Source organism: Phascolarctos cinereus, unplaced genomic scaffold, assembly GCF_003287225.1.
Source record: "Phascolarctos cinereus isolate Bilbo 61053 unplaced genomic scaffold, phaCin_HiC Scaffold_2;HRSCAF=192, whole genome shotgun sequence".
Taxonomy (NCBI): domain Eukaryota; kingdom Metazoa; phylum Chordata; class Mammalia; order Diprotodontia; family Phascolarctidae; genus Phascolarctos; species Phascolarctos cinereus.
This window is the reverse complement of record NW_027555625.1, coordinates 135094067-135107535: the sequence shown is the minus strand read 5'-3', so window position 1 is coordinate 135107535 and position 13469 is coordinate 135094067. Positions and strand designations below refer to the sequence as shown.

At 41.9% G+C, this 13469-nt stretch overlaps 1 protein-coding gene across 2 annotated transcripts in view; it reads left to right on the top strand.

Moving 5' to 3' along the window:
* The window catches only part of PLAT (plasminogen activator, tissue type), a 40212-nt gene extending 27024 nt beyond the window's left edge, over positions 1-13188 (top strand). For both annotated transcript variants that reach the window (XM_020969612.2, XM_020969611.2), the window contains 6 exons: positions 13-98; positions 1969-2167; positions 5673-5809; positions 6012-6158; positions 7176-7342; positions 12250-13188. In XM_020969612.2, the coding sequence (XP_020825271.1) occupies positions 13-98; positions 1969-2167; positions 5673-5809; positions 6012-6158; positions 7176-7342; positions 12250-12408 (895 nt within the window). In that variant the 3' untranslated portion in view covers positions 12409-13188. The remainder of the gene's footprint in view (positions 1-12; positions 99-1968; positions 2168-5672; positions 5810-6011; positions 6159-7175; positions 7343-12249) is intronic.
* Positions 13189-13469: the final 281 nt, after the last annotated feature.

Below are 13469 nucleotides of genomic sequence, written 5' to 3'. Positions count from 1 at the left end.
CTTTGCTTTCAGGAATCCAGACAATGACAAAAGACCCTGGTGTTACGTGCTGACGGACAGCCAGGTGACATGGGAATTCTGTGATGTGCCCAAATGCTGTAAGAGATGGACTTTTGGCATTTTCTTTTGTTGCATCCTCTAGCTCTTTCTCTTCCTTTCTAGATGGTCTGTGATTATAGCAGCCACTCCTCCGTGGGTCAGGAACTTGGAAGAAACTAAAAAATCATTCTGTCATGTTTGTTCCTTAACCTGACAATTAATGAGAGTCAACACAGGTTTCCACTGCCCACCGAGTGGGGTGGGTGGGAGGCATCAATAGTCTCCTGATGGCAGTCTCGGGAAAGGTTTCGAGTGAATCTAACTCTTCTGCCTGCCAAGAATACTCTGTCCCCTCCCTCCTTCCCATTCCCCCTCAAAAATCTCTCCTTTCAGTTTTTATTGTGTGCTTCAGCTTGTGCAGAAGATCTAGGTCAGCAAGAGGGGGTGGGTGAAAAGATAATAAAGAGGAAAATCAAGGGTTGACACCTTTACCTTTCCAGCCTGTCTTTTGTACACTCTGAATTCTGGCTAAATTGACTTATTTGCTGTTCCCCAAACACAACACTCCATCTTCTGCCTCTTCAATTCTTCACAAGCTGCCCTTCATGTCAAGAATGATCTTTACTCATTCATTCAACAACCATTTATTAAGACCTAACTCTAATGATAGGCCCTATGCTAGTGCTGGGGATACAAAAGCAGAAATGAAATGGTCCTTGCCTTCAAGGAGCTTGTGCTCTATTGGGGGGAACCACATTAAATTAAAATTAATTTAATTAAATACAAATATATATATGTATACACACACGTGTATATAAGTGTGTATATATACATGTATATGTATATGTGTATAAATACGTATATATGAAGAGAGATGGAGAGAGAAGGAGACAGAGAGAGACACAGAGGCAGACAGAAATGGAGAGAGACAGACGGATGAAGTCAGAGAGAGAAAGAGACAGAGAGCAAGACAGACAGATGAGAGACATAAAGAGAGAGATAGAGAGACATAAAGCAAGTAATTTCTGGTGAAAAGACACTAACAACTGGGAGATGAGGTGACCTTTGAAGGAAGCTAGAGTTTGTAAGAGGCAGAGGGGAGGAGAGTGCTTAAGAAGCATGGGGGATAGCCTATACAAAGTCATGGCGGTGGGAGATGGGATATTGTGTTCAAGGAATAGTTGAATACACCAGTTTGTCTAGAATGAAGCACCCATGAAGGCGGGTAGGGTACAGAAGTCTGGAAAGGTAGGCTAGTGCCATATTACAAGGGGCTTTTCCTCTTGCAACTCCTAATTCCCTTCAAGCCTTGGCTCAAGGGCCACCTCCTTGAGGAGGCCTTCCCTGATTTACCCCGGTTCTTAGTGCTCTCCCCTACCCCAATTACTTTGGATTTATTTTGTGTAGACGATATTTTCTTATCGGCAATCACATTTTATCTGTCCCCCAATAGAACGTAAGTTCCTTGAGGGCAGGAGAGACATTTCTGTGACCTGAGATGGTTGTGGAACAGGTGGTAATCATGTTGTGTCATGACAGATGGGTAAATTTGGAGAGGAGAGGAAAGGAAAAAAGAGGAGGGGAGAGGAGAAGAGAGAGTAGATGGGAGGGGAAAAGGGAGGAGAGAAGAAGACAGAGGAGAGAAAAGAGGATAGAGGAAGGGAGAAGAGAGAAAAGAGAGGAGAGGAGAGGACAGAAGAGAGAAGAGAAGAGAGAGGAGAGGAGAGGGGCGAGGAGAGGGCATTGTATGCTAGGTGAATAACATGTTTCCTGTGGTCTTCTCCATCATTTTGTATGCTCATAGAAACTATCTATTTTGCCAGAGTTCAGAAGACTAAAATTGGGAACCAAAATGGCTTCTCAAGAACCCTTGCAGACCTCTGTAAAGTCTGACCTCCTCCCTTTTATTTGTATTTTGCTTTTTCCCAGCTACTTGTGGCCTGCGGCAGTATAAAGAAAGCCAATTTCGAATTAAAGGAGGCTTCTTCGCTGACATCACCTCTCATCCTTGGCAGGCTGCCATCACGACCAGGGACCGGAGATCCCCTGGGAAAACACATTTTCTGTGTGGAGGAATACTGATTGACTCCTGCTGGGTTCTCTCTGCAGCCCACTGCTTTCAGGAGAGGTAAGAATGAGGAAAACCCACAAGTTATTCTCCCCTAGACACTGAAATCAGAGGAAACTCTTATAGAAAGTCTGACATCCAGGGCAACACTCATCTAAGGGAATGGCAATTTGTCTGCAGTCATTCTCAATTTTCTTTTATTGGTCTGGACCTATGATTTCATGGATGTGTAGGGAATTCCTGGTGAGGAAGCTCCCTCTACCACTTCAGCTGGAAAACTGTTCCCTAAAGTATAGTCTTAGCGAATTGTCTAAGAGCACTGAGAAGCTAAGTGACTTGCCCAGACACACAGCCAGGATGAGTCGTAAGTGGGACATGAACCCAGGTCTTCTTGCCTCTAAGGCCTCCTCTCAACCATGCCATGATAAGTTTCTACAGCTCAACCAGATCCAGTGCCTGAAGATGGTCTAGTTCTGGGCTAGCCCCGGGAGTACAAAGCCAGACAATTATTCCACTTCTTAGTCTGGAATGGTCCCAGATTATGACTGGTCTTGGGGAGGTTGGGAAATTTCCAGACACTTCAGTAATCAGTGTCAACTGTACAATCTTTGGAGTTTTCAAACAAACTTGAAGAGTAGTGGAGGTGGGGGAAATTATAGAGTGGGAGAATGAAGCTACCAAAGCTTGGGTCAAATCTCTTGAAACTGCTCAAGATGTCAGACCATTGGGCGATTTCTCATTATCCCTTGCAGGTAGTCCAACCCCGTCTATTCACATCAGCAAAAATGAATTTTTTCCCCTTTTTTCTAGGTTCTTTTCTAAAATAATAAAAGAAAAGAAAGAAAGATGAGTGGTAACAGTCTAGGGAGTTAATTCTAATTGTGCAGGTACTAGGAGTATACCTCCATTGCTTCAGTTTTTATATTTTAATTTTTATTGTACTTGGAAGTTCACAGCCGAGCCCCCTCTATGCACATGGTTTTCAAGGGTGGATTGGCATTCAGAGACTGCAAAGTGATTCATATAAACATAGGACTGAGAGCTAGAAGGAACTTTAGAAACTAGTCTATAAGCTCATTTTGTAGATAAAGAAACAGCTGTTCAAATGCACAATTTATAAAAGCAACTGAGAAATATAAATAAGCATAAGAAGTTGCTAAATGATGATTTTTGCAATGACCAATCTTGGTTCTAGAGATTAGGTGGTAAAACACACTTTCCTCCTCTTAGAGGGGTCGAGATCATAGGTACAGAACATCGTCTAACAGATAATAGCTGCTCTGTTGGTCATTTTTGCTTAGCATTTTAAAATCATTGTTATTAAAAAGGAAGGTTCAATGCATGTGTGCGTGTGTGTGTGTATGTGTGTGTGTGTGTATGTGTGTGTGTGTGTGTGTGTGTGTGTAGGGGTAGAGCTGGAAATGATTATGATGTGTAAAACAAAAAGCATCAATCAATAAATATTTTTTTCAAAATTTTAAATAAAAGAAGTTAAAAGGATAGAGCTCTTAGACTGCTGCATACTGACTCTTCTTCCCTGACTCCATCATAGGATGTAAGAATAAAAGCAAATGATAAAAGTAGCATTGAGGTTAGGCAGACTGAGTTATAAGTTGATTTTTTTTCTTCTTCCTGAACCATTCCCAGATCATGGGACATGCTCTTGCATTACAATCTGGTGATAACATACATAGGCTGTTGAGCCAGGAAAGGATGCACACAGTTGTATTAAGGAATAAAGCAAGCACACCAGGGCTCCTACTGAATTCACGGTCTGATGTTCTCTAAAGGGACCAACTCTCCAAGGAAGCTTCTGTCCTATGGGACAGTGAAGGTTTTGCTATGTTTCACCCGAAGGGTTGAACACTTAAAGGATCCTAGGCTACCATGATCGGATCTTCTTGTCCCTCTCCCGTGGTCCATGAAGCTGAAGTCCAGTCCCATATCTTACCAACTGCCTGCTCCACCTACCTGCTGGACATCTCCACTTGGATGTCCCTTGGGCATATCAACCTCAGTGTGTCCGAAACAGAATTCATTTTCCCTCACAGACCCATCCCTCCAAATTTCTCTGTTTCTGATCATGGTACCACTATCTTTCTAGTTACCAAGGTTCACAACTTTGGAAGCATCTGACTCCTCTCTTCCTCAACTCTCATATTCAAGTAGTTGCCAAAACCTATCAATCCTCCCTCCACAACCTCCACAACCCTCACAACTGTCCCCTTCTTTCCACTCCCATGGCCTCCATCCTAGTTCAGGCCTGCATTAACATTAGCTAGCCTTCTAGTGGGTCTCTTGCCTTCCGGTGCTCCCGTCTCCACTATACCTTCCACACAACTGCTGCTCAGTGGCATTCTCTATTTAAAAATCTTCAATAGCTCCTCATTGCCCATTGGATAAAATACAAACACTTTAGTCTGGTATTTAAATCCCTTTCCAATCGATCCGACTCCCACCTCCCACCTGCCTTTCTAATCTTATTTCCTATTGCTCCCCTTTACACATTTTCTGCTCCAAAATGGCTTGTTTACTCTTCTTTGTATACAGGATTCCATTGCAAGTCAACAAGCATTTTTCTTTTTTTTTAAACACTGTTTATTTTGCTAAATATTTGCCAATTTAATTTTAAATAATATTTTTTTCCAATTACATACAAAGACAATTTTAGCATTTTTTTTAAAATAAAATTTTGAGTTCCAAATTTTCTCTCTTTCCCTGCCCTCCCTCATTCCCTCTCTTCTTTCCCCTCTGGAAGATGGTAAGCAGTTTGATATAAGTTATGTATGTGCAATCATGTAAAACCTGTTTCCGTATTAGTCATGTTGTCAAGGAAGAAACAGTTTGCAAGAAAAAAATTACGATTTGCAAAAGGAAAAAAAGAGCATTTATTTTCTCTTGCCTTCTTGTCTTGGCACAAATGGTCCCTCATATCTGAAATATAAGACCTCCTCACTTCAATCTCATAAAACCCCCTAGCTTCTTTCAAAGGACAGCTCAGGTACAACCCCCTACATGGGTTTTTTTTCCTGATGGCTCTAATTATGAAATTGTTTTATCTTTTCCTCTTGAAATTATCCTGTGTTACCTTGTATCTTTGAATATACTTCACATTTACATATTTGTATACAGGTTGTCTCACCCCAGTAGAGTGTAAGATCCTTGAGGGTAATGACTTTCATTTTTGTCTTTGTAACACTAGCACCAAGCACACATGGTGTTGTTATGGTTTAGTTGGTTCAGTCATGTCCAACCCTTTGTGACCCCATTTTGGGGTTATCTTGACAAAGATCCTGAAATGGTTTGCCATTCCCTTCTCCAGCTCATTTTATGGATGAGGAAACTGAGGCCAACAAGTGACTTGCCTAGGGTCACACAGCTAGTAAGTTTCTGAGGCTAGATTTGAACTCAGGAAGATGAGTCTTCCTGACTCCAGGACTCTATCCCCTGCACAACCTAGCTGCTCCAGTATACAAAGTAGGCACTTAATACCACTTTCCTACTCACAGGGTCACCTGAGAAGTTTTTGTGACAATCGTCATCTAAGGACCCTTTTCTTCAACAGGTACAAAGTCCATGAAATTAGGGTGGTTCTAGGCAGGACCTACCGGGAGAAGAAAGAAGAGGATGAACAAATGTTTGAAGTGGAAAAGTACATCATCCATGAAAAATTTGTTTTAGAGACTTTTGACAATGACATTGGTAAGATGGACCTTCTCTAAATTTTCCATCTCTGAAATCTGGCCCTTGTCAACACATGTATGTTCACCCTCTCTAGTTCCTCACCCTTTACATTACTGTTCTGAAAATGGAAATGTGTGTGTGTGTGTGTGTGTGTGTGTGTGTGTGTGTGTGTGACTTTGCACATAGGACTTAGCACATTCTTCCTTGTTTCTTTTCTCAGCTCTCTTGCAGCTGAAACCTAAAGCTGACTCATTACAATGTGCCCAGGAAACCAAGTCAGTCCGGACTGTCTGCCTTCCTGATGCAGGCCTGCAAATGGCTGACTGGACAGAATGTGAGCTGTCTGGCTATGGCAAACACGAGGAGAGTAAGTGTAACACCCACTGCTCATAGGGAGTTTCTAACCATAACAAGTCTGCAGAATACCATGAGATGCTATAGGGTAGTGAACCCAGAAGACAAGGAGGCAGGAGATTTGGGTTCTAGCCCCTGTCCACTCCATCCTTCCCTGTGACTTTAGGCAAGGTATCAGTTCTCTGTACCTTACTTGTACCTTAGTACAATGATGCTGTGCTTACCTATCTCATGGAGTAATCTGGCAGATCAGAAGAGAGAATGGATATGAAAGTGCTGTGTGAAGAGTAATTTTAGCATGCCTCTCACCTCTTGGCAGAGAAGAGATGGACTAGAGGTACAAGATGAGACATAATTTCGGAAATATTGAATGTGCTGATATGTTTGCTTGACTAATGTGTTAAAAGGAAGGGCTCCTACTGGGAGTGGGGGTTGGGGGAGGTCAGTGAGAAGGATAGAGATTAAAAAAAGCATGAATAAAACATTTTTAAAAAATACACAGAAGAAAACAAACACGTTCGGAAAGCGAACACAAACGGCAATTCTGTTACAACTTTGATAATTTTAGCACTCACTTTTAAAAACCAAAGTGTACATTTTTTACAAGAAGCAGCTAAGTTTTGCAGTGGGGTAGAGCACGGGGCCTGAAGGCAGGAAGGCCTCAGACAATCCAGCCTCAGACACTTACTGGCTATGTGACTGTGGACAAGTCACTTAACCTTTGTTTGCTTTTATTCATTGGGGAAGGAAATGCCAAGAACACCCCATGGACGGTATTGGTGTGCTGTGATCCACGGGGTCACAAAGAGTCAGTATGTCTGAACAATGTATTTAGAATCTTCTTTTTTGCTTTTGCTCATATAATGAAGTGTTTACGTTGATAATTAAGTTCACAATAAAATAAAAGAGTAATTATAGGAGATGTCTAGCACTCTACAGATGGTAAGGATTGAGAAACATCCCATGCCATTTCTATAAAAAGGAACCAAGGTTGTACCAGAAACCATGAAACCATTTGTCTCTCTTACAGCTTCTCCCTTCTACTCTGAGAGACTGAAGGAGGGCCACGTCCGCCTGTACCCGTCCAGCCGCTGCACGTCGAGGCACCTGTTTAATAAAACAGTCACAGAGAACATGCTCTGTGCCGGGGACACGAGAAGTGGAGGGAAGGAAGGAAACTTACACGATGCCTGCCAGGTAAATAGGGTCTTCTCCATCACTCGGATTATTGTGGTAGAGGAAAAGGTTTTAGCCAAGAAAAACTCCAGTCAGGATGGAATAAATGCATTTAATCTCAAGAAGCCAATGTAAACCTCAGGGAGGATAGGTGAGCGTCCTTGAGACTAGTGGTAGGGAAAGACCAAAGAGTCCTAAACTAAATAAATTGTAAGAAATTTCCTTAATTTCTGGGAAGGAAACCCCTCCTGCCTTGCTGGATTTCCTGCAAGCTCATTCAGTGAATTGACTGTTGCAATGACAAATGAAACACAAACAGGCAGTGTGGGCCAGGGCGAAGAGGCTGAACTCGGGCGTCAGAGACACGGGGTGAAAGCTTAGTTTCCAGCTGGTTCAATTGCTGGTCCTCCTGTTTATTTAGTTGTGAGGATCAAATGAGATAATAATTGTAAAATGGGCCGGGAATAGAGTAAGCGCTATATAAATGTTACCTGTGGTTATAGCTATTATTTGTCATTTCATTTGTAAAATGAGAGGATTGGCCTAGATGATCTCTAAGATTTCTTCTAGCTCTAATATTATGAAAGTTCTATGAGAAATTCCTGGGGAATGGGTATCTCCTCTGAGAAGGAGCAGTGAGGTGGTGCAGTGGATACAGTGCTAGGCCTGGAGTCAGGAAGACCTGAGTTCAAATGTGGCCTCAGACCCTTCCTAGCTGTGTGACAAGTCATTTAACCCTGTTTGCCGAGGTTTCCTTATCTCTAGAATGAGCTGGAGAAGGAAATGGCAAACCACTCCACTATCATTGCCAAGAAAACCCCAAATGGGATCACAAAAAGTCAGAAATGACTGAAATGAGAAAAATCAGGAAAGGAAGGAGAATAAAAATGTGTCAGCATGGACTCCTTGCCTTTGCCTCCTTCAAAGCTCAGTGTGGTACCAGTTCTTATGGGAAGCCTCACCTGATCTCCCTGAACTGATGGGACCCTTCCCCACCAAATCCTATTTTGTATTCACCTGGGGGCAGCTAGGTGGTGTCGTGGATAACATGTTGGCCTTGGAGTCAGAAAGACCTGAGTTCAATCCTGCCTGCAACATTTGTTGTATGACCTGGACATTCTTTTGGCCTCAGGCTCTCCACCTGAAAAATGGGGATGATAATAGGTTTGTTGTGAAGATTAAATAAGATAACATGTAAACTGCTTTGTAAATCTTAAAGTGCTTGCCGGTTATCATGAGTGAGGGATACTGGGGATAACCATGATGATGTAAAAAAACAGGAGACATAGACAAAAATTTATTAAAGTAATAATAGTACTTATATAGCACTTTAAAGTTTGCCAAGCACTTGATAAACATGATCTCATTTGATCTTCACATAGGCGCTATATTCAGGCTCATTTTACAAATGAGGAAACTGAGGCATACAGTGGTTAAATGAATTGTCTAGGGTCACACAGCTAGTAAGTGTCTAGGACCAGATTCTACCTGGGGTCTTCCTGACTCTAAGTCCTAGACTCTATCCATCGCACCATCGTGTTGCGATATAAATGCTAGCCATTACTACTGGAACCAGGATTTATTAAGGAAAAGGGAACCAGCATTAATTAAATGCTGACTGTGTGCCAGGCCCTGTACTAAGTACTTTACAGATATTATCTTATTTGATCTGAACAACAACCCTAAGAGATAGGTACAATTATTAGCCCCATTTTACAGGTGCGGAAACTGAGGCAGAGACTTGCCTAGAATACTTTACAAGTATTATCTTATTTGATCTGTGCAATAACCCTGAGAGGTGGGTGCTATTTTTAACAGGGGAGGAAACTGAGGCAGACAAACTTGTCTAGAACCACACAGCTAATAAGTGTCTCAAGTCACATTTGAACTCAGGTCTTCTTGGCTTTAGGCTCAGCACTCTATCTAATGTACCACCTAGCTTACTCTCACATGTTGTTTTACTTGGTAGAATAATAAGGAATATTTCATTTTTGTAAAGACAAAAACTCGCACAGGGGGCAGTTAATAAGTGGTTGTTGACTGATTACGCGCCAACCACGTTCAGAGCACTGTGCCAATGACTAGAGGAGGTCCATAGTTCTTCACAGAGCTTCGAGGAATTTAGGAGGCTGGAAATAGGCTATGGAAGATTATAAAATCTGTCCTAGAGAAACTATGTGTTTAGGAACAATGGCAGCGAAATTGCACAATCGACCAAGTGAAACTCTAAAAAAGACAAGCTGTCCAGGAGGTCTGTGGGCTGCCTTTCATGTGTGATTGAGCGCTGACATTCTACAGTAACACGGTGCTGGGCACCAACCAGGCCTGCCGGCTGCATAGGTATGTACTCCATAGGGAAAGATCTCCAATTTGTATTCAGAGGCCTGGAGACTGAATGCCGGCTCTGTTATTTACTCCCTGTGAGACCGGGGCCAATTCCCTCCTTTCTAGATGTTTCCTCATCTGTAAAACAAGGCCCCCTCTAAGTCCCAATGATAGGATCGCAGGCTCAGAGCTGCAAAGGACATACAAGTTTCCTAGTCCAACCCTCTCCTTTTACAGATGAGAAACTGAGGCTGAGGGAGGTAGTTTTAACTGCCTTGGGCAATTAGAGGTGGATAGAACACCAAGACTAGAGTCAGGGAGACCTGAATTCGAATTGGAACTTGGATACTTGCTAGCTTTGTGACCCTGAGCAAGTCACTTAACCTCTGTTCTCCTGTTTCCTCAATTGCAAAATGAAGATAATAACAACACCTACTCCTAAGGTGGTTGTGAGGACCAAATGAGATAATATTTGTAAAGCGCTTGGCCCCACCAGGCCTGGCACATAGTAGGTGCATTTTTAACATTTGCTTCCTTCTTTCCTTCCAAAGTTTCACAGACAGAGCTCGGGTTTAAAACCTATTTCATCTGACTCCATTTCACTTTGCTGGCTTCCAGTAGAGCAAGTCCTGGACTTGGGAGACAAAATACCTGGGTTTAAATCCCAATTATGCTTCTTAACAGCACAGAAAGCAATTCTGGCCGTCTAATCCAACTGCTTCCTTTTATAGATGAGGAAATTAAGACTTTAATGAAGTTAGATGATGTGCCCAAGGTCGCACTGGAAATAGGCATTTTATTTTCTTTGAATGGTTTTCAAAGGAGGAATCATGCAATGATTTCTTAAGTAATGGGGCTGATCAGAGAGCCCTCTGCTCCCAACTTCTGGAGTGGGGCCTGCACCCTGGACCCTTCCTAGCTTTCCAGAGTTCTTAGACTTTACTCCCCTCCACGGACTGTAAGATTCAGACACTGGCGTTCTTGCTGTTCCTCTCACATGACAGACACTCTGTCTCCTGCATCTGCGACTCTTTACCATCTGTCCTCCATGTCTGGAATGTTCTTCCTCTTCACCTCTGTCTCTGGCTTCCCTCACTTCCTTCAAGACCCAACTTTACTCTCACCTTCTTCAGGGGGACTTTCCCATTCCTGCCCCCCTTAGTACCATGCCTCGAGACTCGGATTTATCCTGCATACATCTTGTAGGTACCAGAGTTTGCACACTGCCTCCCCAACTATAATAATGATGATGATGATGATGATGATGATGATGATAACTAACATTTATATAGGTTTATGGGCTAAGCACTTTACGGCTATTGTCTCATTTGAACCTTACAACAACCCTGAGGAGGTAGGTACTAATGTGAGAGAATGTGAGCTTCTGGAGGGGCAGGATTGTGGCTTTGCCTTTCTTTGTATTTTCTTCTTATTGTTCAGTTGTGTTGGACTCCTCGTGACCCCATTTAGGGTTTTCTGGGCAGAGATTTTGGGGTGGTTTTGCCATTTCTTTCTCCAGCTCATTTTACAGATCAGGAAACTGAGGCAGACAGGGTTAAGTGACTTGCCCAGGGTCACACAAGTAGTAAATGTCTGAGGCTGAATTCAAACTCAGGACTTCCTGATTCCAGGCCCAGCCTTCTACCCATTGTCAACTAGCTGCCCCTTTCTTTGTATACTCAATGCTTAGTTCCGGGCCTGGCACATAAAGTACTTGAACAGTTTGCTAACTGACTGATCAAGCATGCTAAATGGGATTGTCCACAAAGGCTCCAATCCAGCAGATCAAGGAAGAAGGATTCCTTGCATTTTCCCATAAGCTGGAGAACTCAATAAATGCTTATCTGTTTGAACACTGCTGATTTGTCATAGTTAAAAGAAAATACATGTTACAGGACCAAAAGAGTGCTTTACACATAGTAAGCACTTAAAACATATATGTTGTATTTTAAGACACTTTTTTAGGTGGGGGAAAGCTAAGTGGCACAGTGGAGACAGCACAGGGATGGAGTCAAGAAGTCCAGAGTTTGAATTCAGCCTCAGACACTTACTAGCTGCGTGTCCTTGGGCAACTTAACCTCTGTTTGCCTCTGTTTCCTCAGCTGTAAAATGGACATAATAATAGAACCTACCTCCCAGCATTGTTGTGAGAATCAAATGAGATATTTGTAAAGCGCTTATCACAGTGTCTGGCACATACTATATACAATGTATATGATATAACATCAATATTATATATATACTATGCTATATAGATATACAAACTATATAGATATTATATGTTGAAATGGAAATATTTTACCTCAACCATTTTTCTATATCAAGTCTAAAATGGATGGGTTGGGGTCTGATTTACCCTAACCTTCACTTAGTAACAATTTAGCTATTTAGGCAGAGTCTCCAGGACTTTGCAAAAAAATGAAAGTATATTTTCAGTAAATTAACTACAAAAGAATAAAGGCAATTGTCTATTATTGTTATTATTATTATTATTATTATTAAGAACTATTCGGGTCTCTACAATACTGCTTGCGATCTCCAGACACGGTGGCAGTACTCATCTGGATGGCAAAAATATTGATTAATTTGTCCTCCCATTGCAGGGTGATTCAGGAGGTCCTCTTGTGTGTATGAAGGACAATCGTATGCATCTGATTGGCATCATCAGCTGGGGCATAGGATGTGGAGAGAAAGATGTTCCAGGTGTATACACCAAGGTTATCAATTACCTCAAGTGGATCGAGGACAAGAGGAGGCTGTGAACAATTTTTAAAAAACTGCAATCATCCTCATAATCTAATGGTCTCCCACCTACTTCCCTCTCAGATGAAGCACTGAAAAAACTAAGGGGCAGCTTTTTTTTTAAATCAGATTTCTCCATAAACTGTCAGACAGTGAAAATAGGAGAGGAAAAGGGAGATGGAGTGAGCATATATTTTTAAGGTACTTTTCTACTTTGGAAGTTATCAGGAATTAAGGTTTGGTTTTAATTTGTAATCTGTCAGGAGGATACACAGAAAGATGCATTGCAATCACCCTGGGGAAATACCACCACCTAGGGACAGACAGACAGACAAGCAAACGGGAAGATGGGGAGAAGGAAAAAAAGTCAGGCATGAGATTAGAAAAATGAGACCACAAAGATAAAACCAATATCACCATAATGAGAGGAGATCATTAGTTTAAGAGAGTGTGCCATGGGATGCAAGGAATGCCCCACTGGGACTGACTGATTGGCCAGTACAGGGTTCTGGTTTTCTCAAATACTGAAGAACCCTCCAAACAATCCCATCATCCCCATGGTTTCTTTTCCCCATTTGACAACTGCTGAATGACATTCCTGGCTTCTGGGTACACTGTAGATCTTCTCATGTGTTACTACTTTTTAATCGGCTTTGTTTAGTTGGGCAGAATTTGTATCATTTTAGGGACTGTTCTCTTCAGCATATTTATAGCTATCGATCCATATTTTTTCCTTGTATTCATTAGTGACACAACTCTGTACCATATTTCTTCAATATAATAAAAAGATATATTTTTCACATTGTTGACAAACAGTACTGTGTATTCAGTTGCCCGGCATGGGGTGGTGGTATCTACCTGCCTGTCCAATTATCATCACACCTTTAGCAAGCTTTTGTAACTTCAGTCTGTCTCACACCTAAGCATAACCTTGATGACACATCAATAGCCCTAATGTTGGCCCAGGTCAGAGGAGATGAAATGAAACTTCCACCAGAAAAAAACAATACCTGGAATATTGTACCCAAGTACAGTTATCCCTTTTACATTGTGATTTTTCCCGCTGTGGTTTTGATATACC